The sequence below is a fragment of the Hemiscyllium ocellatum genome (genome assembly GCF_020745735.1).
Source record: "Hemiscyllium ocellatum isolate sHemOce1 chromosome 27 unlocalized genomic scaffold, sHemOce1.pat.X.cur. SUPER_27_unloc_3, whole genome shotgun sequence".
NCBI lineage: Eukaryota > Metazoa > Chordata > Chondrichthyes > Orectolobiformes > Hemiscylliidae > Hemiscyllium > Hemiscyllium ocellatum.
In genome coordinates this window covers 482295-507329 of record NW_026867498.1, presented here as the reverse complement: position 1 = coordinate 507329, position 25035 = coordinate 482295, and the positions used below count along the sequence as shown (strand labels likewise).

Sequence of the window (25035 nt, the reverse complement as noted above, 5' to 3'; positions counted from 1 at the left end):
ACTTCCGCGTTGTGACGTCACAAAGGAAGTAGGAGCGGGGCGAGGAAAAGGGACGGTACAGGGGGCGGGGCAAGACCGACCCCACCACGCTGCACTGCGCATGCGCTCCGCCGACAGCAGAAGGGGAAGAGAACACAGCTGAAAATGTGTTGCTGGATAAAGCCCAGCAGGTCAGGCAGCATCTCAGGAATAAACATAAGCCCTTCATCAGGAGTGGGAGAGAGTTTGCCAAGCAGGCTAAGATAAAAGGTAGGGAGGAGGGACTTGGGGGAGGGGCGATGGAGGTGGGATAGGTGGAAGGAGGTCAAGGTGAGGGTGATAGGCCGGAGTGGGTTGGGGGCGGAGAGGTCAGGAAGGAGGTTGCAGGTTGGGAGGGCGGTGCTGAGTTAAGGGAACTGACTGAGACAAGGTGGGGGAAAGAACACACTTTCCAAAACCCCCTCCCTGCACAGAATCCCCAGAGTGTGGAAGCAGGCCACTCGGCCTCACCCACCCACACATTCCCCTACATTTAACCCTGAGTCATGCGTCTTACCTGCATATTATGCCTAATTTAGCATAGCCAATCCAGCCTAACATGCACATGGGTAATTTAGCATGGCCAATCCACTTTTGATGAGAGTGGTGCTGGAAAAGCACAGCAGTTCAGGCAGCATCCGAGGAGCAGGAAAATTGACGTTTCGGGCAAAAGCCCTTCATCAGGAATAGAGTCGGCAGGGTGGAGAGATAAATGAGGTGGAGGTGGAGGTGGGCGTGGGGAGAAAGTAGAATACAATAGGTGAATGGGGGTGGGAATGGAGGGGATAGGTCAGGGAGGAGGGTGGGGGAAGGTAGCAAAGAGTACAATGGGTGATTGGGGTTGGGGATGAAGGTGATAGGTCAGATAGGAGGGTGGAGTGGCCTGTTCGGATCCGAACTCTGCTGGTTTAAAGGTGGTCCGGAGTCCGTGTAAGATGAGTTGGCTACGGAGGCAGGCACTGAGGAAGCAAATGTGGCTGTGGTAGTGAGTCTGTTTCAGGACATGGTTGAAGAGCTTCAGGGCAGAGGAAATGACCTGGGAGTTGCAGTGGGAGAGGGACTCCCTGAGATTCTTGTCGAGAGAGGAGGAAAACTTCTTCAAGGCAGGCATCCTTACAAGAGGATTCACAGTAGGGTTCAAATCAACTCGGTAAAAACAAGGACTGCAGATGCTGGAAACCAGATACTAGAATCACACAACTCCAGGCTGTAGTCCAACAGGCTTCTTTGGAAGCAGTAACTTTTGGAGTGCTGCCTCTTCATCAGGTGGTTGTGGAGGATAAGATCCTAAGACACAATTTAGAGCAAAACATTCCAGTGTCCTGCCACTGAAATGGTATATTGAACAAACCTGGATTGTTAAGTCTTTCACCTTTTCAAATAGGTTGCAGGTCTCATTGCAATGTAAATCCCAGAACTTCTTGTTGTCACCTTCTCGAGATAACAAGGTTTTATAGCAAAAGCTCACATCTCAGCTCAGACAATGCATTAAAGGTGTGAGATCAGAGTCTGCCTGTATCCCAGCCTTGAGTCAGACTGGTTCTATTTCCAAAGTCGAATTTACAAACTATTACACGTGTTGACTGCCTGCAGATTTTTTCTTATAAAAATGCACATAGAATGTATCTGCAAATATACATCCCCACACACATACAAACAAATTTGTTGGGTGAATTTGTACTTGCAGAATTATGTCTGACTTTGATCAAAAACTGCATGAATCCATGTAAGATTCTGTAAGTCAGTTTAACCATTGTGGTACAGACAGTCTCACACAGGGGAGCTCACTCCTTCAATACATTATCTGGGCTGACGTGACACCAATTGGTAAAGTTCACTTGAGGATTTAACTACTTAAAAAAGTTTTGTGATTTACATTTGAAAGAACTGAAACTATCATGGTAATTCAAACATGAGAGACTTAAACAATCCAGGTCTTTTTCAATATATAATTTCAGTTACATCACACTATAAACTGTTGCTATAAATTCTTGTCTTACAATCTTATATTCCACAATCCCCTGATGAAGGAGCTGCACTCCGAAAGTTAGTGCTTCCAATTAAACTTGTTGGACAGAAATCCTCAAGTAGGGCACCATAGGAGACCCCTATTTCTTGTTTACTTCGTAATGAACAAACATTAAGCACAACCGCCTATTTATTTCTCATTTTGTTTCATTTTGCTTGTTTTATTCCCTGCGATGATGTGGGAGAATTGTTAGATTTGGGTCAGCCATTTTGTCACATATTAAAGCCTGGAAACCATTTTGAATCTCAGCTTAGTGCCTGTTTGCTAAAGCTTGTGTTTCCCAGGCTCAGCGGGGACGGTTGGCCTTGCAGCTGTACTGCTTCCTGAGAAACAAATTCTTTCCTGACATGGGGCTTTATTTCCATCCCCCACAGTTGGCGAGTCAGGCAGGAGATACCCTGGTCCTCTCAGGTCACCGGCCGATATCCTTTGAGAGATGAAATATAGAGGGTGGTTGCTGTTTTTGTTGTGTCCAAAATAAAAAGGAAAGCTGGCCAGGGACAAAAGCGCTGTTAGAAATGTTGATACAATTCTCCCTACTCAGCCACAAGATACTAGTGAGAAAACTCAACAGGGTCCTAGCGTCTGGACGTAATGTTGCTGAGAGCACTTGTGCTTTACAAAGTTAGTAATAAAGAATTTGCTTGCCCCAGGGTTACGAGAGGTGAAACCCTATTTGATAAACCCTGGACCCACACTGAGGACCGTGGCAGGCTTCAAGATGCCCCCGATCTGTTCGAGTGCCCAACATTAGTTTTAATTGGCGAGTAGAAATCTGAAGTATAATTGCTCACTTCAGGATGTCCAGACTTGAATGAATTTAGCACACAGGACACATTGGGCAACTATTAAAAACTCCGTTGTATTTCCCCGGGTTGTGGATTAATGCAGAGACATGAACAACTTGCCTTGAAAACAGTGTTCGATTTGCAAATGAGAGGGATTTGGAGTTTGCACACTTGGTTAAGCAGCGATGTGTCACAGCCAGGAATTTATGAGGCTCAACTCCCCAACTTGGGCTGTTCTGGAATGTGAGTGCCTCATTACCCTTGGAAGGAAGGAAGGAAGGAATAAACAAAAGCTGACAAACTGAGATAGGAAGACAGTTGAAGAGTGTTACAGAGAGAGAGGGGCGCAGGCAGGCAGAGAGAGAGAGAGAGGGGCGCAGGCAGGGAGAGAGAGGACGCAGGCAGGCAGAGAGAGAGAGAAGCGCAGGCAGGCAGAGAGAGAGAGAGAAAGAGAGAGAAGCGCAGGCAGAGAGAGAGAGGAGCAGGCAGGCATAGAGAGAGAGAGAGAGGGACGCAGGCAGAGAGAGTGAGTTTATTAACCCCCTCCTTGCCTGGTCAGCCTTTTTCCCTGTCTACAACTTGCTTTTATAGAATCACCTCGTGTACATTGTTATGAATATTGTCTAATAATAGCAGATGTATTTAGTAGATGAATCAAAACCATCCCAATGGCTGAAACAGCTGACACTACAGTGTTGGACAAGTGGGAAATATTTGCATCAGTTAACCAAAACTCTTCAGAGTTTACATTCACGGGTCCGCCAAGCCTCAGCATTAGGCCCCGGGGTATATTAGAGCTGAGATGGAAAGGCCTGTCCCTAGTCCTGCTGGTTCCCCGTTCAGCAGGCAAGGTCATGGGGAGGCCGCATGGACACACACTACACAATGCAAACCAGCGCCACCTCCTGGAGGAACACCAGAAGACCCCGTCAGAGACACATCTTCAGCCTTCACCCGTGAATGGCTCAGTCTCATCATTCTGCCTGGCACTGCACTCTTCCTTATCTTTCTGTCACTGACTATGTTTGATTGGGCCTGATAACCTCTAGTAAACAGAAATTACAGTTTAATACTTTTCTTTATGCACAGAAGGTCAACCACTCTAGCTGCTCGCTATGTGTCTATGTCCCCATCCATCCTGAACTCGTACCAAGCGAGCCCTTATGGAGGTTGAGCGACTTGAAGCTTTCTTTCCCCCTGCCTTTGGAACTGCTCGACTGGAAATCAAAGTCACCCCGCAGACAATCCTGTGCTCGGCTCAGTTCACTGTTGTGGCCCTCCTCACCAGTGATCTCCCAGTTGCCGAGATTTCCCCTTCCTGATGAAACCCCTGATGATGATTCCCCTTCCCTGGAGCCTTCTGCCCCTGTCCTTACTGAACCCGAGGACAATCAGTCCGATCTCCAAGCACCAACCCCTGACAATCCCCCCCGGCTCTGGGTATACTCCCCCTTTTGCTGACACCCCCAATCTCCTCTTTTTAATAAAAAAGGAGGGATTGTGGGAGAATTTGATCAAAATTGACACAAAACTGCGTGGAAGCCATTTTATCACAAAGCAATGTTTAGAGGAAAATGTCGCCTGTTAACATAATGCTGTCTGAGCCTTGGCGAAGGAATTCTGTATTGATAGCCTGACCTTGTAGCTGCCGGCTGTCTCTGCTCCTCAGACCATTAGACTGTGCTGCTTCATAGAATGATGGATTGGTTCTCTCTGTCCCTTAGCGGTAATTCAAGCCGAGCTGGACCTGCAGTATAAGATAACATTCAGTTTTGCAGGCAGTAGGAAGTGTAGGTCTGGACAATGTATGTGAACCTTACAACTGCCCCTCAGTTGCATAATTAATGGAGAGTGGGGCTTGTTTTTTAGCATAAAACTTGTAACATTCTGTATTTTATTAGAGTATGTCAGACTTTGTTTTGAACTACGAGGTACACCCCATGGCAACGAATAAAGCTAGTTAATTGCTCAAGGTCTCCTCTCTGGACTACTTTGCTTTAAACGATTTGACACACGATTTTATTTTGTCCCAACAATACTAGTAGTTACATCGAAGGGAGAGAGAATTCCTCAGGTAGGGCACTCTCAGAATCCTGGGAGACCCCTTTTTCTGGTTTTCTTCGTAATGAACAAACGTTAAGCATTTATTTATTTCTGATTTTGCATCATTTTTCTTGTTTGATTCCCGGTTCTGACTACACTCTGTGTCTGGATGGGTGACAGGCTGAGAGATTGAGGGCTGGCTCTCGATTGACTGAATGTTTTCTTGTTCTGGAGGCTGTAAAAGAGGCGTGAAAGCTTCAGCAGAAATCCAGCAAAGCTGTGAACAGACCAGCATCTTATTCTGTGGGAACAGGGAGATCAGAGGACAGATACGTCAGGACCTGAAACCCGAGCTGACACTAGACGACCGGGCGCTCAGTGCTTTTGGTGAGCAGTGCCAACCCTCTGCCTTTACCTAGCTTCCCATCTGACTACACCTCAATATCCAGGATCCATTCCTTGCTATCCTGAAGCCATGTGTCTGTAAGGAGTCTCAGATCATAATTATTCACTTCAATGTGTGCAGTCAATTCATTCAGTTTTGTTACAATGCGGCACATATTCAGACTCGCCATGTATCATTTCAATTTTTGTGACATGAGTATCCAGTTCCGATTGCTGATACATTTACTGTCCTTGTCCCTTTCTATCGTTCTCTGATGCTCATTTTCCACATCACTACATTGCTCACTGGCCATGATTTGGATTGGTCATGCTAAATTACCCACAGTGTCTAGCAACGTGCAGATTAGGTGGGTTAGCCATGGGAAATGCAGGGTTATAGTTTCATAGTAATAGAAGCAGAAATAGGCCATTTGGCCCATCCAGCCTGCTCCACCATTCATTAGGATCATGGCTGATCTATCCATTGTCTAAGCTCCTCCTCCCTGCATTGTCCCAACTACCCTTAATTCCCAGATTCAACAGTGACACTCGGCCTTGCAGCTGTACTGCTACCTGATAAACAAATTCTTTCCTTCCATGGGAATATCCTTCTCTTTGCAAGGACCTATTGCACACTTATCAGCAACTAACCAACACTGTCCAGACACTACATCGCTGGGCAAAGTGACTTAGTTGCTCAGTATCCTGCAATTAACAGTTTGCTAATTGTTAAATGACTGTAACCTATATAATCACATAACTCTCTGTTTCTCGTCGGAGTGATTTGTGACTATTAGGTCGACTTGGCTCTCCCCGTGAGCTCCCGAATAAACAGTTAATAACTCAAAATTTGTGTGTCATGATTACTTATCCAATACTTATTGGACTACTACGAGCAAGTCACCCACAGCATAACCCACTTCCATCCCCAACATGGATCAAGAGGCCATCCTGTTTTGCCAGACAAGTAAATGTCTCAAGCTCAGAAACAAAGCCTGTCAAACATTAACAGGCACAGACCTAAACCAGGAGAAAGTGAGGTCTGCAGATGCTGGAGATCAGAGCTGAAAATGTGTTGCTGGAAAAGCGCAGCGGGTCAGGCAGCATCCAAGGAACAGGGAATTCGACGTTTCGGGCATAAGCCCTTCTTCAGGACAGACCTAAACCAACCTTTTCCAGAATCTGCCCCTTCTCCACGATTGACTTCCTTTTTCCCTCAGCTCCTACAAACTAACAGCTGAACCCAGGGATGTGAAGAGAAATGGGAAAGGGGGCGAGAAAAGAGAGTGCGGTACTCCCAGATGTTAAACAGAGGAAGGAAGTTGCAGTCTGTACTGAAGTTCATTCAGAGGCAGAGAAGCAACAGAACCTCAGAAACTCATGATCGAACTTCCGCATTCAGACAATGGCGGGGGTTTTAATTGGCAGGAGGATCAGACTCCTTCCGGAGTCGCACCGTCCATCACAACGACGAGGGGCGGGGCCCCATTCCGATCTCACACATGCGCACTATCAGCATTGCCTGCAGGCGATAGAGCAGTATCCTGGTCGCATGGGGTTGTGGGTACTACATCAGCCATGAAAGAGATGAAATCAGGAGTCCCATATGCCTTCTTACTCGTCCTTTTTCATGTGTTCATGACGTACACGACAGGAGCCAATCTTTAATCGATTTTAGATTGGTACACTGAGTGAAACACTACAGTTGTTTAACTCTAAACTCTTTTTCCAATTCAGTTTCAGTATATCGCTCTTTGTCCGTCCTCAAATAAGGACCAAATCAAAGCCCGACGCCTGTTCCACCTGAACGTTGATTTTTTTTTTAGTTTGCAGATTCCAAGCATTTATTAAAAGTTACTCATGGTACATGAGAATTGCTGGCTGGCCAGCATTTAGTTCCGCTTGAAAAAGTAATGGTGACCTGCGTTCTTTAACTGCTGTGGTCCACACGCTGTACGGTGACCCATAATGTCCTTACGGAGGGTATTCCAGGATCTAGACCCAGCAACACTGAAGGAACAGCAATATGTTTCCAAGTCAAGATGGCGAGTGGCTTGGAGGGGTACTTGCAAGAAGTTGTGTTCCCAAGTATCTGTTGCCTGATCCTTCTAGATGGAAGTGGTTGTTGGTTTGGAAGGTATTTTCTAAGGATCTTTGGTGAATTTCTGTGTTGTGTCTTGTAGATCATACACACTCCTGCTTCTGAACAGTGGGGCAGAGGGAGTGGATGTATGTGGAGATGGTGCCAATCAAGCAGGCGACTTTGTCCTGGATGGGATCAAGCTTTTTGAATGTTGTTGAAGCTGCACCCATCCAAGCTGGTGGGAGAGTAGTCCATTACACTGCTGACTTGTGCCTTGTAGAAGATGGGCAGGGTTTGGGGAGTTTCTCGCCACAATATCCCTGACCTGTTGCCTGCTTTTGTTGCCATTGTGTCTGTGATTAGTCTAGTTGAGTTTCTGGTCAATGGTAAACCCCAAGGATGTTGATAGTGGGGTGTTTAGTGACAGTAACACTGTTGAATATCACGGGACAGTGGTCAGATTATCTCTTTTGGGGATGAGTCATTGTTTGGCATTGGAATGGCATACATGTTACTTGTCACTCATCAGCCCATTGGATATTGTTAAGATCTTGTTGCATTTCAAACTGAACTGCTTCAGTTTGTGAGGAGTTGTGAACCGTGCTGAACATTGTGCAATTATTGGTGAATATCTCCACCTCTGACCTTATGATGGAGGAAGGTCATTGATGAAGATGGTTGAGCCTAAGACACTACCCTATGAATTCCTGCAGAGACGTCCTGGAACTGAGATGACTGACCTCCAACAACCACAGCCATCTCTCTATGTGCCAGGTATACCTTAACAATTAAGATACACAACAATTATTTTAAAACTAATTGAAGGAATACATACGAGACAACCCTCTTCTGGGAGACTCCAGTGCAAGTTTTTCTGTTCCAGGAACAATCTGATAAGTGTTGACTGTCATCAACCTTTTGATCTTGGCCAACCACAGCTCCCCCCGTCCATTCCCCCCATCACCCACAGCTCCCACTGTCTATTCTCCCCCGCCATCCACAGCGCCCCTTGGCCATTCTCTCTCCATCCCCAGCTTCTTGTCCATTCTCCCTCTATACTCCGAACAGCCTGTCCATTCTCTCTCACGCAACCCTGTCGTTTCATTCCTCACCCTCTGCCTTCTAACCAATCCTACTACACACCCTCTGCCCCATCTATTCTCTCTCCACCACACCCTCTGCCCCATTTCTATTCTTCCAGGCTCCCACCATCCCCTCAGAAACCTTTCCCCGCTCACCCTAAACCCATGCCCTCCAGTTCAGGACTCGCCACCCAACCTGGGGAAAAGACATACAAAAGTTGAACAGAGAGACAACAGCAATACAATGTCGAATCACAGGGAAAAACAAATTGCGGCTCAAACCCTTTTTTCCTGTTGGCATTTGGACTCTTAAAATATGACAGGAACACCAGCATTCCCAGTGAGCATACTGCGCATGTTTTCCGGTGTCAGTAACGCAGTACGCATGCCCACCGGTGTCAGGAAAACTCTGGGCATGCTCATCGCAATCCGCAAAAAAAGGCCCGCGACCTTCCTTTAATGGCCCAATAGAGAAACCTGGAGGACCGGAAGGAGACTGGTCCTCCTGCCAATCAGAGCCACTGCATTGTCTGAATGCGGAAGTTGGCCCATGTGCTTCTGAAGCCGCTACTCTCTTTCTGAATCCACATTAAGCTTCACCCAGACTGCCAATTCCTTCCTCTGTCTAAGAAATGTGAGTACGGCACTCTCTTTTCTCGCCCCCTATTCCATTTCGTTTTCATTCTGGGATTCAACTGTTGATTTGCAGCAACTGAAAGGTAAGGGAGTGAACCGGGGAGGGGACAGACTCTGGAATCGTGGTCCAGGTCTGTGTCTCAATTGGCAAAATAGACAGACAGGAGGCTGGAAGGACACAGCAAACCAGGCAGCATCAGGAAGTGGAGAAGTTGATGTTTCGGGTGTAACCCTTCTTCAGGACTGGGGATAGGTGCTGGGGCCCGGGCCGGGGGCTAAAGTGGGGATAAGTGAAGACAGGGAGAGGGTACGGCCTGATGAGTCAATAGGTGGAAGAAATCAGGTTAGTGAAAGGGAAGAGTGGAAATGAGGGGCACGGGGCTAAGAAGGGAGTCGGGGGATGGAAAGGGAGGTTATTTGAAATTGGAGAACTTGATGTTGAGTCCTGCAGGCTGTAGGCTGCCCGGGATGTTGTTCCCTCAATTTGCGGTTTGGTTCGTTGTGGCAATAGAGGAAGCCGAAGATGTTCTTGTCAGAAAGAGCGTGGGAAGGGGAATTAAAATGAGTGGTGACTGGGAGGTCTGGCCCAACATTTCAATTCCCCCTCCCACTCTGCCGAGGACATGGAGATCCTGGGCCTCCTTCACCCCGCTCCCTCACCACCAGACGCCTGGAGGAAGAATGCCTCATCTTCCACCTCGGAACACTTCAACCCCAGGGCATCAATGAGGACTTCAACAGTTTCCTCATATCCCCTTCCCCCACCTCACCCTAGTTCCAAACTTGCAGCTCAGCACTGTCCCCATGACTTGTCCAGACTTGTCTTACCTGCCTATCTCCTTTTCCACCTATCCACTCCACCCTCTCTTCCCTGACCTATCACCTTCATCCCCTCCCCCACTCACCTATTGTACTCTATGCTAATTTCTCCCCACCCCCACCCTCCTCTAGCTTATCTCTCCACGCTTCAGGCTCACTGCCTTTATTCCTGATGAAGAGCTTTTGCCCGAAACGTCAACTTCGCTGCTTCTTGGATGCTGCCTGAACTGCTGTGCTCTTCCAGCACCACTAATCCAGAAACTGGGAGGTCTGGTCAGCCTCTGCGGACCCAGCTGTGATACTCGCCAAACTGTTCCCCAAGTTTACACTCGGTCTTCCCGATGTAGAGAAGACCACAATATACAAACACATGGCAAATGCAGTATCTCAATGTGAAGTTATAGCCATTGCTGTGAAAAAAAAAGCAGAAAGGAGGTGTATTGTTTAAATGGTGATATATTGGGATGTGGAGAAAGTGAGAACTGCAGATGCTGGAGATTAGAGTCAAAGTGTGGCGCTAGAAAAAGGCAGTAGGTAAGGCAGCATCCGAGGACCAGGAGAGTCGACATTTCGGTTCCGAGCCCTTCATCAGGAATGCCGTGTGGATGTACAAAGGGGCCTCAGCGTCCTTCTACACCAGTCACTGCCTGTTGTCAGACAGGTGCAGGTGAAGAGCTTTTGTCTGGAATGTCGATTTTCCTGTTCCTCAGATGCTGCCTGACCGGCTGTGCTTTTCCAGCACCACTCTAATCTAGACTCTGATTTCCAGCATCTGCAGTCCTCACTTTTGCCTGGACAGGTGCAGCAAGCAATCAGCAAGGCAAGGGGTACAATAGCAAGAGGAATTGAGTTCAGAAGTGGGGATGTCTCCCTGCGTTAGGGGGTCATTGAACATTATTCAAGGCTGCGTTCATCTGATTTTTGAACACTAAAGAAGTGGATGTTTCTGGGGGAAGGCAAGTAAATGATTTAACACCAGGATAGAACAGTTACAGAGTCAGATGCCAACAGAACCAGACCCTTTAGTCAAACTAGTCTAAGGCCGACTATATTCACAAACTAAACTAGTCCCACCTACCTGTGTTTGGCCCATATTCCTCCAAACCTTTCCTATTCATGTACTTATCCAAATGTCTTTTAAACCTTGTTACTCAACCTACATCCACATTCATTCCACATACAAACCACTCTGTGTAAAAAGAAAAGTGCCCCCCCCGCCTTTTCAAAATCTTTCTCCTCTCACCTTCAAATTTGCTGCCTAATCTTGAAACCCCCACCTTAGGGAAAGGATACCCAACAATCACCTCATCTATGCCCCTCGTGATATTATAAACCTCTGTCAGGTCACCTCTCAACCTCCTGTGGTCCAATGAACAAGTCCCAACCTATTCATCTCGATGGTTGTGAATCTGCCAACAATCTGTTGAATGTTGGTGCAGGCTTGAAAGACCAAACAGCCTATTCCTGCTTCCGATGTGCTCTGTGTGTGTCCAGGATAGCAAGAGAACATAAGACATTGGAGCAGAAATTGGACCATTCGAGGTTTGCTCTGCCATTCAATCATGGCTGATAGGTTCCTCAGCCACATTCTGCCACTTCATCTCCGTAACCCTCCATCACCTTGAGACTCAAGAACGTATCCATCTCAATCTTAAATATCCTCAGTGACCTGGCCTCCACAGCCTTCTGTGGCAGTGAATTCCATAGATTCACCACTCTCTGGCTGAAGAAGTTTCTCCTTATCTCCATTTTGAAAGGTCTTCCCTTTACTGTAAGGCTGTACCCACTGGTTCTAGTCCCTCCCACCAATGGAAACACCTTTCCAACTTCCACTCTGTCCAGGCTGTTCAGTATTCCTTGTTTCAATTAGGTCCCCCACCGAGTGTGGGCCTGTTAATCAGCATGAAGCAGGCCCTTCAGGATGAGGTACAGCAGGGATTAGGGTCAGCAAACTGAGAATGGAGGGAGAGTGTGTGCAGTGGAGATTTTCAACTTCAAGGGAATAAGAGAGGAAAGAAAATTCACTATGAATGAGAATTGATCAGGTGGGCTGATGTGCCAAGGAATGGCAGTTTAGTTTAGAGAAGTGTGTGGATTGCATTTTGGTCAAGCAATCCAGGCAGGACTGACACAGTTAAGGGGGATGTTGCAGAACAAAGAGACCTTGGAGTGCAGGTTCCATAGTTCCTTGAAAGTGGAGTCACCGGTAGACAGGATAGTGAAGAAGGCATTTGGTAGGCTTTCCTTTATTGGTCAGAGCAGAGAATACAGGAATTGGGAGGTCATGTTGTGGTTGTGTAGGACATTGGTTAGTCCATGTTTGGAAGATTGCATTCATTTCTGGTCTCCCTGTTATAGGGAAGATGTTGTGAAACTTTGAAAGGGGTCAGAAAAGATTGATAAGGCTGCTGTCAGAGTTGGTGGGTTCAAGCTACAGGGAGAGGCTGAAATGGCTGGGGATATTTTCCCGAGAGCATTGGAGGCTGAAGGGTGATCTTATAGGCGTTCGTAAGGGGCATGGATAGGGTGAATATCCAAGGTCTTTTCCCCAGAGTCCAAAACTAGAAGGCACATGTTTGAGGTGAGGGGGAATTTTAAAAAGCATTTAGATGGGTACATGAAAAGGAAGGATTTCGAGGGATATGAGCCACATGCAGGTAAATTGGACTAGATTAATTTAGGATATCTGCTTGGCCGGGCGAGTTGGACCAAAGGGTCTGTTTCCGTGCTGTATGACTCTAATCTTCTTTGGTGAAAGCAGAGGTGTGATTGTGAAGGCTGGAGTTTCAGAGCAGCTTTCAAAGATGTTTTGCCCTTAATGGGAGCAGAAGACGTTACGATGAAATCTTGCATTTGTGAGACAGCAACTGAGTGAGTGAGTACATTCGGGATTTTGGTGTAAAGTAGGATTTCATTGCACTGTGGGGATGAAGCTTTATCCTATCCAGTCATTTCTGCTGGTGAATGAAACCAGGCTCAAGATTAGGAGGAGTAAATTTAGGACAGAGACAAGGAGGAACTGCTTTTCCTGGAGAGGAGTGAATCTTCGGAATTCTGAGCCAAGGAAGCAGCAGAGGCAGCTTTGTTAAGTATATTCAAGACACAGTTGGATGGGTTTTTGCAATGGTAGGGGGATTAAGGGTAGTTGGCACCATGCAGGGAGGAGGAGCTGAGACAATGGATGGGTCAGTCAAGATCATCATGAATGGTGGAGCAGGCTGGACAGGCAAAATGGCCTACTCCTGCTTCTATTATTCCGAAACTATAACCCTGCATTTCCCATGGCTAACTCACCTAACCTGCACTTCCCTGGACATTATGGCCAATCCAAATCAAGGCCGGTGAGTAATATAGTGATGTGGGAAATGAACATCAGAGAACAATAGAAAGGGACAAGGGGAATAAATGTACCAGCAATCAAAACTGGATTCTAAACATCACAAAAATTAAATTAAAAATGGTGTGTCTGAATGTGTGCTGCATTGTGCCAAAAGTGAAGGAATTGACTGCACACATTGAAGTGAGTATTTGCGATCTGACATTCCCTGCAGAGACATGGCTTCAGGATGACAAGGATTGGATCCTGAATACTGAGGGTGTCCTCAAATGGGAAGCTAGGTAAAGGTGGAGGGTTGGCACTGCTAATCAAAGCACTGATCACAGGGTAGTCTGGTGTCAGCTCAGCTTTCAGGTCCTGATTTCTCTGTCCTCTGTTGATCTCCCTGTTCCCTTCTACACCTTCTGGAACAATAAAACATTCAGTCAATCAAGCCCCAACCCACAATCTCCCAGCCTGTCAACCATCCAGGCACAGTGTAGTCACAGCAGGGAATCACACAAGAAAAATGAAACCAAATTTGAAATAAATAGGTGCTTGTGTTTAATGTTTGTTCATTAGGAAGTAAACCAGAAATAGAGCTCTCCCAGGATTCTTATACTGCCCTACTTGAGGAATTCTCTTCCCCCTTATATCTAACTATTAGTACCCAGCTATGATTTACAACAATACTTACACCAACAGAAGTAAGGCATCTGTTCTCAAATAGGTAAAGAAATACAGGATGGAAATAGACATTTTCTCTCTCATGCACGCACACACCACACACTCTCACACACACGTCACTTTCTGTTATAAAACTTCTCTTGAGAGGTGCCTTACAGGTAGTTCTGGGATTTGCATGTTAATGATGCCTACAGCCCATTCGAAAATGGGTTGTTCAACATGTCATTTCAGTGGCAGGACACTGTCATGTTTTTCCATAAATTCTATATCTTATGACCTTATTCTCCACAACCACCTAATGGAGGAGCAGCGCTCCAAATGCTAGTGCTTCCAAACAAACCTGTTGGTCTCCAACCTGGTGTTGTGATTTTTAACTTTATCCATTTTAGGGGGGATTTGCTTTGCTAAATTATCCATAGTGCGTAGGGATGTGCAGGTTAGGGTGGATTGGCGGTTCTAAATTACCCATAGTGCCCAGGGATGTGCAGGTTAGGTGTATTAGTCAGGAGGATTAATATTGAGCAATGGTTGAGGGTGAGTTACCCTTTGGAGGGTGGGTGTGGACTCGTTGGGCCGAGTGGCCTGCTTCTGCACTGGGGATTCTCTGAAGGGAAGGAATTCTTACGAACTGTGCAGGCGCAGTGCGGGGTCCCGCTGCTGGCCGAGCCCCGCCTCCCATACCCTCCCCCACCTCCAACCCATTGATGGCGTCACAATGCGGAAGTGGCCCTGTCAGTTTCAGAGTGAAACTCCCTCCCTCTGGACAACTGTTCATCCTGGGAAGGAGAGAGAGAGAGAGGAGGGGGGAAAATCTGTTCACTTGTAGCAGCTGGAGTGAATCCAGGGAGGGAGCAGATTCTGCAAACTTAATTACCTGGGCGAGGAGGGACGGAAGGATGGGGTGGGGCTGTTTTCCCCAGAGTCTGAAGGGTGACATTCTAGACTTTTTAATAGAACCCTGAGGGGCATGGATAGGGTCAACACTCAAGGTCTTTTCCTTCAGATGGGGGAGTCCAGAACGCGAGGGCAATAGGTTTCAGGTGAGGCCGGGGAAGGGGGGGGGCTGCTGGGAGAGATGTAAAAGAGATCTCAGGGGCAACTTTTTTTGATGGAGAGGGTCGTGCAGTTATGGAATGAGCTGCCAGATGAGGTGGTGGGGTCTGGTACAATTCCAACAGTTAAAAGGCATGTGGATGGGTGTATGAATACGAAGGGTTCAGTGGATCGGGGCCAAGTGATGGCAAATGCGACTGGAGTCATAGAGATGTACAGCACGGAAACAGACCCTTTGGTCCAACTCATTCTTGCTGAACAGATAGCCAACCCAATTTAGTCCCAGCTGCCAGCACCCGGCCCATATAGGGGCCAAGTGATGGCAAATGTGACTAGATTCATTTAGGATATCTGGTCAGCTTGGACAAGTTGGGCCAAAGGGTCTGTTTCCGTGCTGTCTGACTCTAATTGTCTTTGGTAAAAGCAGAAGTGTGGTTGTGAAGACTGGACTTTCAGAGGAGCTTTCAAAGATGTTTTGCTCGGAGTGGGAACAGTAGAGTTTCACTGAAGTGTGTCGGTGTTAATGCCTTGATGTCTCAATTTGCTCCCACCTTCCTGGGGTCGTTAACCATTTTGTTCCACAAATAGCTGCATTGCAGGTTACCCCATGAATTGACACACTTCTGTTTGCTTCCCAGAATCAGACCTGCTCACTGTCAACTGTATCCCAGTGTTGTGGAGTTATCCAAAATGCAGAGAGATGTTAGTCTTGACGTTTTTGTTTTTCTGCCCCTGTAAGATCCTGAATCAGCACCTTCAGGGAATGAGTTAGAGCGGAGTGAGAACAGAGGGGGAGAGAGGGTGGGATGGTGCTTTCAATTTTGTGGAATAACAAAAGAAAAGAATGTTCCACAGAAAGTAAAATTCCTTGTTCAGAATTTCTACCCTGCACTGACAGTGATGACCTTTGTAATCTCTTTTTACAGAGTATTTGAAGATCTGAAGACGGAAGTTTCAAAATCAACAGATGAAGGCCTTATGCGCAAAACGTTGACTCTCCTGCTCCTCAGATGCTGCCTGACCTGCTGTGCTTTTCCAGCACTGCACTTTTCAAATCTGACTCTCCAGCGTCTGCAGTCCTCACTTTGACAGTCACTCAGTCCATCGGGACCGCAACAGTTTTCAACTGTGACTCTGTGAGAAGGAGCAAAGCGTTTTGGTTCTTGTTTGAGTACATTTTCAGCATCAGTGGGACTGGATGAGAGACCCTACCATAATAGTAGACTGAGTTTGGAGCCTGAAGCAGTGATATGGCCTGGAATGAGGAATTCGCGGTGGGGATAGGCTCTGCACGTGTGGCTGAAGCTCCAGCCATGGAGAAACCAGAGGAATCCCGCCCCATGGAGAAACCATGGAAGTGTGGCGACTGCAAAAAAGTTTTCCGTTTCCCGTCGGCCCTGGAGATTCATCGGCACAGCCACACTGGGGAGAGGCCATTCCCCTGCCCCGAGTGCGGGAAGGCCTTCAGCGATTCCTCGCACCTGCTGAGGCACCAGTGGGTCCACACTGGGGAGAGGCCGTTCCCCTGCCCTGAGTGCGGGAAGGCCTTCAGCGATTCCTCCCACCTGCTGAGGCACCAGTGGGTCCACACGGGGGAGAGGTCATTCTCCTGCCCCGAGTGTGGGAAAGCCTTCAGCGATTCCTCCCACCTGCTGAGGCACCAGCGTGTCCACACGGGGGAGAGGCCGTTCCCATGCCAAGTGTGCGGGAAGGCCTTCAGCAATTCCTCTAACCTGCTGAGGCACCAGTGGGTCCACACAGGGGAGAGGCCCTTCAGCTGCCCCAAGTGTGGGAAGGACTTCACCCGCTCCTCCTACCTGCGGAGCCACCAGCGAGTTCATGTGCCATCGCAGGGGGATTGAAGGAATGATGGCCGAGTGCCATTATCAACTGGACTATCAACCCAGTTCCAGTGGCTCCCGAGTTCGATTCCCACCGCAACAGATGGTGGAATTGGAATTTGGTGAGAAATCTGGAGTTCAGAATCTAACAGTGAAACCATTGTCGGTGGGGTGGGGGTGGAAGAAAACCCCCATCTGATTCACTCAGTTCTTTTTTAGGGAAGATTAGAGCAGTCGTCCCAGCTGCATCCTTTACCCGGTCTGGCCTACACGTGACTCCAGACCCACAGTAGTCTGGTTGACTCTACGCTGCTCATCCAACTTACTTGGATACAGGTTGAAATTGCTGAGTGAGGCAATACTTCCTCCAGGTTAAGGCTATATCAAGGATCCAATTACAAAGGGACAACTCAGTGGTGACCAATAATGAAGAAAGTGAGGGGTTGCACTTTGACCTTGAGCTGTTTTTAAAAAATTGCTACTTTTTCTACGCCTTTCTGCTGGGAGATTCTGAAGCTGTAACAAAGTTGGGTCACAATAAAGATTACCTGAACTTCACACTGAGCTCAGACTCTCAATGAGAGCTTTAAACTGCAACAGGTTTTCGGTTTAAAACTGCTGATTTCTTACAGGAGAAAGTGAGAACTGCAGATGCTGGAGATCAGGGTCAAGATTAGAGTGGTACTGGCAAAGTACTGCAGGTCAGGCAGCGTCCGAGGAGCAGGAAAATCAACATTTCGGATTTGCTCCAGACTGCAACCTCCTTACTCTGTCAACCATCTGTGAGTAAGGTACTCTCTTCACAACTCCTTTTCTATTTTTTTCAGTCTGGACTTCAATTTATGACTTGCAGCAACTGAAAGGAAAGAGAAAGTGTCCATTCCATGGATTCAATCAGGGAAAAGTTTGTTTATAAACAGTGTGTTTCATGTATTGAGTGAATGTAAAGAGGAAGTGGTGGATGCACGTTCAGATGCAACGTTTAAAAGACATGTGGATAAGTACATGAATAGGGAAGGTGTGGAGGTATATGGGCCAAACACTGGCAAGTGGCACTAGTTTAGTTTAGTTTGAGAACATCGTCAGCATGGAATAGTTGGACAGAAGGGTCCGTTTCTGTGCTGTCTGATCGTAACTGTTCTGTCATGGTCTTAAAACCATTTTCTTGCCTTCCACTATAAATGTGGTTACTGTACCTGCATCCAACACATAAACCTCATGCACACAACATAAAAATCCACACTTTATTGTTCAACAATGAGATGAACTCAGCCTTGAATAAATTCAATGACCCCCTAACTGCAGGAAGACATCCCCACTTCTAATCTCAGTTCAGCCTGCTAATATACCACTTGCCTTGCTGCACCTGTCTGACAACTGGCATTGACTGATGTAGAAGGATGCTGCTAATCAAAGCACTGATCACAGGCTGGTCTGGTTTCAGGTCCTGATTTCTCTATCCTCTGTTGATCTCCCTGTTCCCACAGACTAAGATGTCGGTCTGTTCTCAGCTCTGCTGGATTTCTGCTAAAGCTTTGACCCTGCCTTTTATAACTTCTGGAACGATAAAATATTCAATCAAGACCCAAGTCACAATCTCCCAGCCTGTCAACTATCCTAATACAAGGTGTAGTCATAGCAGAAAAATGAAACAAAATCATAAATAAATAGGTGCACGTGCTTAATGTTTGTTCATGAGGAAGTAAACCAGAAATAGGGGTCTCCCAGGAATCGTACAGTGACCTACTTGAGGAATTCTGTCACCCTTACACCTATTAGGATCCAGCTATGAATAACAACATTTACACCAACAGAAATAAAGCATCGGTTATCAAATAGAGATAAACAGCACGGAAATAGACTGTTTCTTTATCTCATGCACACATGAGATAGATCATCCATGGGGGTGAGTTTGAATTTGCAGCATGATGTTTGCAAATACATTCTACTTTGCAAGGTTTGTGAAGGTTTGTAGCTCAGGTTGAGGTTTAGGGTGTAGGTTTGATATCCAGACGTTTCATTACCTGGCTAGGGAACATCATCAGTGGCGACCTCCAAATGGAGCGAAGCTGATGTCTCCTGCTTTTGATTTATATGTTTGTTCTGGATAGGGTTCCTGGGGTTTGTGGTAGTGTCATTTCCTGTTCATTTTCTGAGGGGTTGATAGATGGTATCTAGATCTATGTGTTTGTTTATGGCATTGTGGTTGGAGTGCCAGGCCTCTAGGAATTCTCTGGCATGTCTTTGCTTAACCTGTCCCAGGGCAGATGTTGTCCCAGTCGAAGTGGTGGGTTTTTTCATCCGTATGTAGGGCTACAAGGGAGAGAGGGTCGTGTCTTTTTGTGGCTAGCTGGTGTTCGTGTATCCTGGTGGCTAACTTTCTTCCTGTTTGTCCTACGTAGTGTTTGTGGCAGTCCTTGCAAACCCCCGGAGTATGGGTCTGGGTGGTATACGCATTGGCGGGTCGGTGTGGACTTGTTGGGCTGAAGGGCCTTGTTTCCACACTGTAAGTAATCTAATCTAATCTAAAAAGATTTACAAGGATGTTGCCAAGACTGGAGGATTTGAGCTACAGGGAGAGACAGAACAGGCTGGGGCTGTTTTCCCTGGAGCGTCCGAGGCTGAGGGGTGACCTTATAGAGGTTTATAAAATCATGAGGGGCATGGATAGGATAGATAGATAAAGTCTTTTCCCTGGGATGGGAGAGTCCAGATCTAGAGGTCATAGGTTTAGGGTGAGAGGGGCAAGATGTGAAAGAGACCCAAGGGGCAACCTTTTCGTTTAGAGGGTGGTACGTGTATGGAATGAGCTGCCAGAGGAAGTGGTGGAGGCTGGTACAATTGCAACATTTAAAAGGCAACTGGGGGGATATGGGCCCCGTGCTGGCAGGTGGGACTAGATTGGGTTGGGATATCTGGTCGGCATATACGAGTTGTCCAGGTTCAGGTGGATTGACAGTACTAAAATACCCATAGTGCCCAGGGATGTGCAGGTTAGGTGCATTAGTCAGGGGTAAATGTTGAGCAATAGGGGTTGGGGAATTGCGTGGTGGGTTACCCTTTGGAGGATCGGTGTGTAGTCTTTGGGTCGAGTGGCCTGCTTCCACACTGTGGGGAGTCTCTGAAGGGGAAGGGATTTTTGTAAACTGTGCAAGGCAATGCAGGCGTAGTGCGGGGGCCTGCTGTTGGCCTTGCCCTGCCCTTGGCCTTGGCCTTGCCCTTTGCACCTCCCCCTGTTGTTGAGCTGTCTAAAAAACAGCTACTCTTTCTCTGCCCTTTTGCTGGGGGCATCTGAAGCTGTAACAATGTTGGGCCATAATAAAGGTAACCAGAACGTACTGCTGGGCTCAGGCTCTCATTGAAAGCTCCAAGCGGTTTTTGTTTTAAAGCTGCTCATTTCTTGCAGCCTCCTGCACTACGTTCCCAATGTCGTGTATCAGATGGAGCAGTGAATGAGTAGCTGGGTTCATTAGAAATTATAAACTTTTCAGGAGTGCAGGCACTGCATCGTTTCATCTGCAGTTTACTGGCAGCACTGGGAGGTATGGGCTGTGTTCATTAGAAAGGAGGTGGAGGTGCTGCTGTTGGACTCGGTGGGACAAGGTTTAAAAATCAAAAACCGGGTTATAGTCCAACAGTTTTATTTGGAAGCACTAGCTTTCGGAGCGCTGCTCCTTCATTGGGTAGCTGTGGAGCAGGATCATAAGATGCAGAGTTAAGAGCAAAAGGTAACAGTGTCATGCAACAGATATGATATATTGACAAATGTAGATTGATGTTAAGCATTCAGCACACTTACCTTAATTGTTCACACCATTGAATAAAGGAGTTGGGACATCATGTTGAAGTTGTACAGGATGTTGGTGAAGTCACTTGTAGAGTACTGAGAAGGCTTCTGGTGGCCCTGTAATAGGAAGAATACTATTACAGAGGGTTCAGTGAAGATTTACCAGGATGTTGTCAGGACTGGAGGGTTTGAGTTATAAGGAGAAGCTGAGACTGTCTTCACTGGAGCACAGGAGGTTGAGGGGTGACCTCATTGAGATTGATATAATCATGAGGGCTCTAAGTAACACAAACATCAAATAGCGAGGAGCCTGCATGGTTATGTCAAGTGAGTGGGGGAGAAATTGTGGCATTTGGACACTTTAAATCCATCAGAAACAGCATCTCCATAGAGCATACTGTGCATGTCAGGTGGGGTGCCAGAAGACTGGAGGTTGGCTCATGTGGTGCCACAGTTTAAGAAGGGTGGTAAGGACAAGCCAGGGAACTATAGACCAGTGTGCCTGACATCAGTGGTGGGCACATTGTTGGAGGGAATCCTGAGGGACAGGATTCTACCTTCATCTCGGTGGATGGGCTGGGACTTTTTCACTGGAGCATTGGCAGTGGAGATGTGACCTTATCAAGGTTTATAAAATCATGAGGGGGGAGATGAGGTGAACGAAGGGTGTCCTTCCCCTAGGGTTGGGGTTTGAAGATTAGGGAGCAAATTTTGACAGTGACAGGAGAAAGAGATTTTAAAAAGACTTGAAGGGCACAATTTTTTTTACACAGAGTGGTTCACGTGAGAACTAAATGTCTTGAGGAAGTGGTGGATGCAGGTACAGTAACGTCATGAATAGGAAAGGTTTGGAGGGATATGGGCCAAAACACTGGCAAGTGGGACTGATTTAGTTTGAGAACACAGTCAGCATTGACTAGTTGGACTGAAGGGTGTGTTTCTGTGCTGTCTGACTCTGGATATGTCTTAAAACTGGATACTGGTCTTAAAACCATTTTCATGCCTTCCCCCACAAAATCATGTGAACTCAGCCTTGAATATATTCTATGACCCCACCCCCCCCTCCCCACCCCCCCTCCTAATTGCTGGAAGACATTCCCACTTCTGAACTTAAGTCCTCTTGCTAACACACCACTTGCCTTGCTCATTCCTGCTGCACCTGTCTGACAACTGGCACAGAAGGACACTGATGCCCCTCTGAACATCCACGCATCATTCCTGATGAAGGGCTTGTGCCCCAAGATACGACTGTCCTACTGCTCGACCCACTGTGCTTTGCCAGTTGTGGTCGTCTCTACATCAGGAAGACCGAGCGTAAACTTGGGGAATGGTTTGCCGAGCATCACAGCCGGGTCCGCAGAGGCTGAGCGGACTTCCCAGTCTCCACCCATTTTAATGCCCCTTCCCACTCCCCTTCTGACAAATTGGAGGAACAAAACCTCATCTTGTCTGAGCAGTCCACAGCCCGGAGGACTCGACACAGTTCTCCAGTTTCAAATAATCTCCCATCCCATCCCCCAACTCACTTCCCAGCCCATTCCACTCTTCCCTGCCAACTAGATTCCATCCTCCCATTCACCAACCAGGTTATGGGGATAAGGCAGGAACAGGATACTGATTGAGGATGATCAGCTATGATCATAATGAATGGTGGTGCTGGCTCGAAGGGCAGAAGAGCCAACTCCTGCACCTATTGTCTATTGTATCCTCTACCTGTCTCCACCTATCCCCACTTCATCACCCTGCCCCCAGCACACCCTTGTTCCACAGCTCTCCCTACACCCACCCCCAATCCTGAACAAAGGTTACACCAGATACCTCAACTTCTCCACCTCCTGATACTGCCTGGCTTGCTGCGTTCTTCCAGTCTCCTGCCTGTCTATTTTGCCAATTGAGACAAAGGCTTGGACTAACTTTTCCAGAGTCTGTCCCCTCGCTGGATTCACTCCCATTCCTTTCAGTTGCTCCAAGTCAACAATTGAACCCCAGAATCGAACGTAAATGGAAAAGGGGGTGAGAAAAGAGAATGCTGTACACACAGATGTTGGACAGAGGAAGGAAGCTGCAGTCTGAGTGAAGCTCAATCTTCATTGAGAGAGAGGAGGGGCAGGAGCTTCAGATCCTCATGGCCCAACTTCCGCATTCACCAATAGGAGAGCTCCGAATGGCAGGACGACAAGTCTCCTTCCGGTCCTCCAGTGATCCTTATTTGTCCATCAAAAGTAGGTTTTGCCCCTTTTCTGCCGACAATGAGGAACACGCCCAATATTTTGGTGACATTGGCAAACATGTGTGCTGCTTGGTGACACCGAGGAGCGTACACAATATGCTCTGTAGCAATGCTGGTGTTATTGACAGATGTTAAGTTTCCAAATGTCTATCGGAGATCAAAAAGTGCAGAGTGATTTTTTTTCCCCCATGTGACTCGATATTTGATTGAGCAGCCAGACAAATGCAAAAGCAATGTTTTTAAGTCTTTTCCTCCGTGTTGGGGTGACCTTCACAACTAGAGGACATAGGTTTAGGGTGAGGCCACAAAGATATAAAAGGTACCTGAAGGGCAATGTTTCCATGCAGAGGGTGGTGCAGGTATGGAATGAGCTGCCAGAGGAAGTGCTGGATGCCGGTATAATTAGAGCCTTTAAAAGGTATCTGGATGGGTATATGAATAGGAATGGTTTAGAGGGATATAGTGCTGACAAAGGGGACTTGATTCACGTAGGATATCTGGTTGGCGTGGACAGGTTGGACTGAAGGGGTGTGTTTCCGTGCTGTACATCTCTATGACTTTAAATAATAAAAAGTCTACTTCTCCAATGAACAAACTATATCCATGTTAACAAGGCTTAGTGCACAACCTGCTTCACAAACCATTCTCAACAGGTCCTGCCCCTTCAATGACTGAGGAACATATACATGTTGGTGCATAGTATCCTTCACTAGTATTTACACACTACCCTCAGCAATTGCACAAGTAACAACAAAGAGTAAACAGCACAAGGATTAAACACACAGTGAGGGGTAAACAGCACAAGGATTAAACACACAGTGAGGGGCAAACAGCACAAGGATTAAACACACAGTGAGGGGTAAACAGCACAAGGATTAAACACACAGTGAGGGGTAAACAGCACAAGGATTAAACACACAGTGAGGGGTAAACAGCACAAGGATTAAACACACAGTGAGGGGTAAACAGCACAAGGATTAAACACACGTGAGGGGTAAACAGCACAAGCGCCAGTAAAAGCAGATGGAAAGTGAGTGTAAAATGTGACTATGACAGGACAGGCCCCACATTCCTTCCCCTCCGTCCCCCCCACAACCTGCCTCACCTTTCACCTCCCGGGCCCAGTACCTTCCAGGTGGCCCCATAGTTGACACAGGGGCCGCCCCACGACCAGTAGAACTCCACCACCCAGGCGCCCGACCAGTTCCCAAGCAGGTCCTTAACCCCATCCGCCTCCAGAATGTTCACCGGCTCCTGGCTGCTGTACAGCCGGCCGGTGTGGCCGTGACACAGCAGCTGCGCCAGGAAGGCGGCGGCGGCGGCGGCCAGTGCCGGGTGTCTGCCCCGGGCCGCACGGCGCCATTTTCCTAACGGCCGCCCTCCCGCCGCTTCCTCGCTCGAGCGACTTCTCCTCCCAACCGCCTTCGCCCCCGCGTGACGTCTGCACGGGGGGATGGGCGGGGCCGGGGGAGCCTCACCGTCACCAAGCAACAGCCACCTCGCGCTACAACTGCTCATTCACAAAAACAAACTCTCCTGTCTCGCTCTGCAGCTGCAGGGGGGGACACTGCCACGTTTCGAGGAGCCCTGTCTACATTGGGAAAGCTCACCGCTCCATTTAAACACATATTCCCACATCCCACTTGCCTGCATTTGGCCCATTTCCCTCGAAACCTTTCTATTCATGTACCCATCCAAATGCTGTTTCAATGTTGTCACTGTACCTGCATCTACCACATCCTCAGCAAGTTCATTCCACATGCAACTCACCCTCTTTCAAAATGTTGCCCCTCCGCTTCCTTTTAAATCTCTCTCCTTACATTAAAAAAAATGCCCCCCCTAGTTTTGAGTTCCCCTACGCTAAGCAAAAGCCATTTGCTATTCACCTTACCACCACTCCTCATGATTTTATCAATCTCAATGAGGTCAACCTCCTGTGCTCCAGTGAATAAAATCCCAGCCTCTCCTTATAACTCAAACCCTCCAGTCCTTACAACATCCTGGTAAATCTTTATTAAACCCTCACTAATCGTATTCTTCCTAATACAGGGTCACCAGAACTGTACTCAGTACTCTGAAAGTGGCCTCACCAACATCCTGTACAACCTCAACATGATGTCCCAACCCCTCTCCTCAGTGGTGTGAACAATGAAGACAATGTTGCGAAACGCCGCCTTAACCACCCTGTCTACCAGTGATGCAACCTCCAAAGAACTATGTACCTGAACACCTCCGCCCC

General features: G+C 47.4%; 1 protein-coding gene across 3 annotated transcripts; it reads left to right on the top strand.

Annotated features, from left to right (window-relative positions):
- Positions 1-8972: 8972 nt before the first annotated feature.
- LOC132808039 (gastrula zinc finger protein XlCGF9.1-like) lies at positions 8973-17269 on the top strand. 3 transcript variants are annotated; one of them, XM_060821946.1, is made up of 2 exons: positions 8973-9061; positions 15865-17269. In XM_060821946.1, the coding sequence occupies exon 2, from the start codon at positions 16189-16191 to the stop codon at positions 16798-16800; it is 612 nt and encodes a 203-aa protein (XP_060677929.1). In that variant the 5' UTR covers positions 8973-9061; positions 15865-16188; the 3' UTR covers positions 16801-17269. The 3 variants fall into 3 exon arrangements, with proteins under 3 accessions (XP_060677929.1, XP_060677931.1, XP_060677932.1); XM_060821948.1 differs by lacking the exon at positions 8973-9061 and adding an exon at positions 14759-14925; XM_060821949.1 differs by lacking the exon at positions 8973-9061 and adding an exon at positions 15605-15640.
- Positions 17270-25035: the final 7766 nt, after the last annotated feature.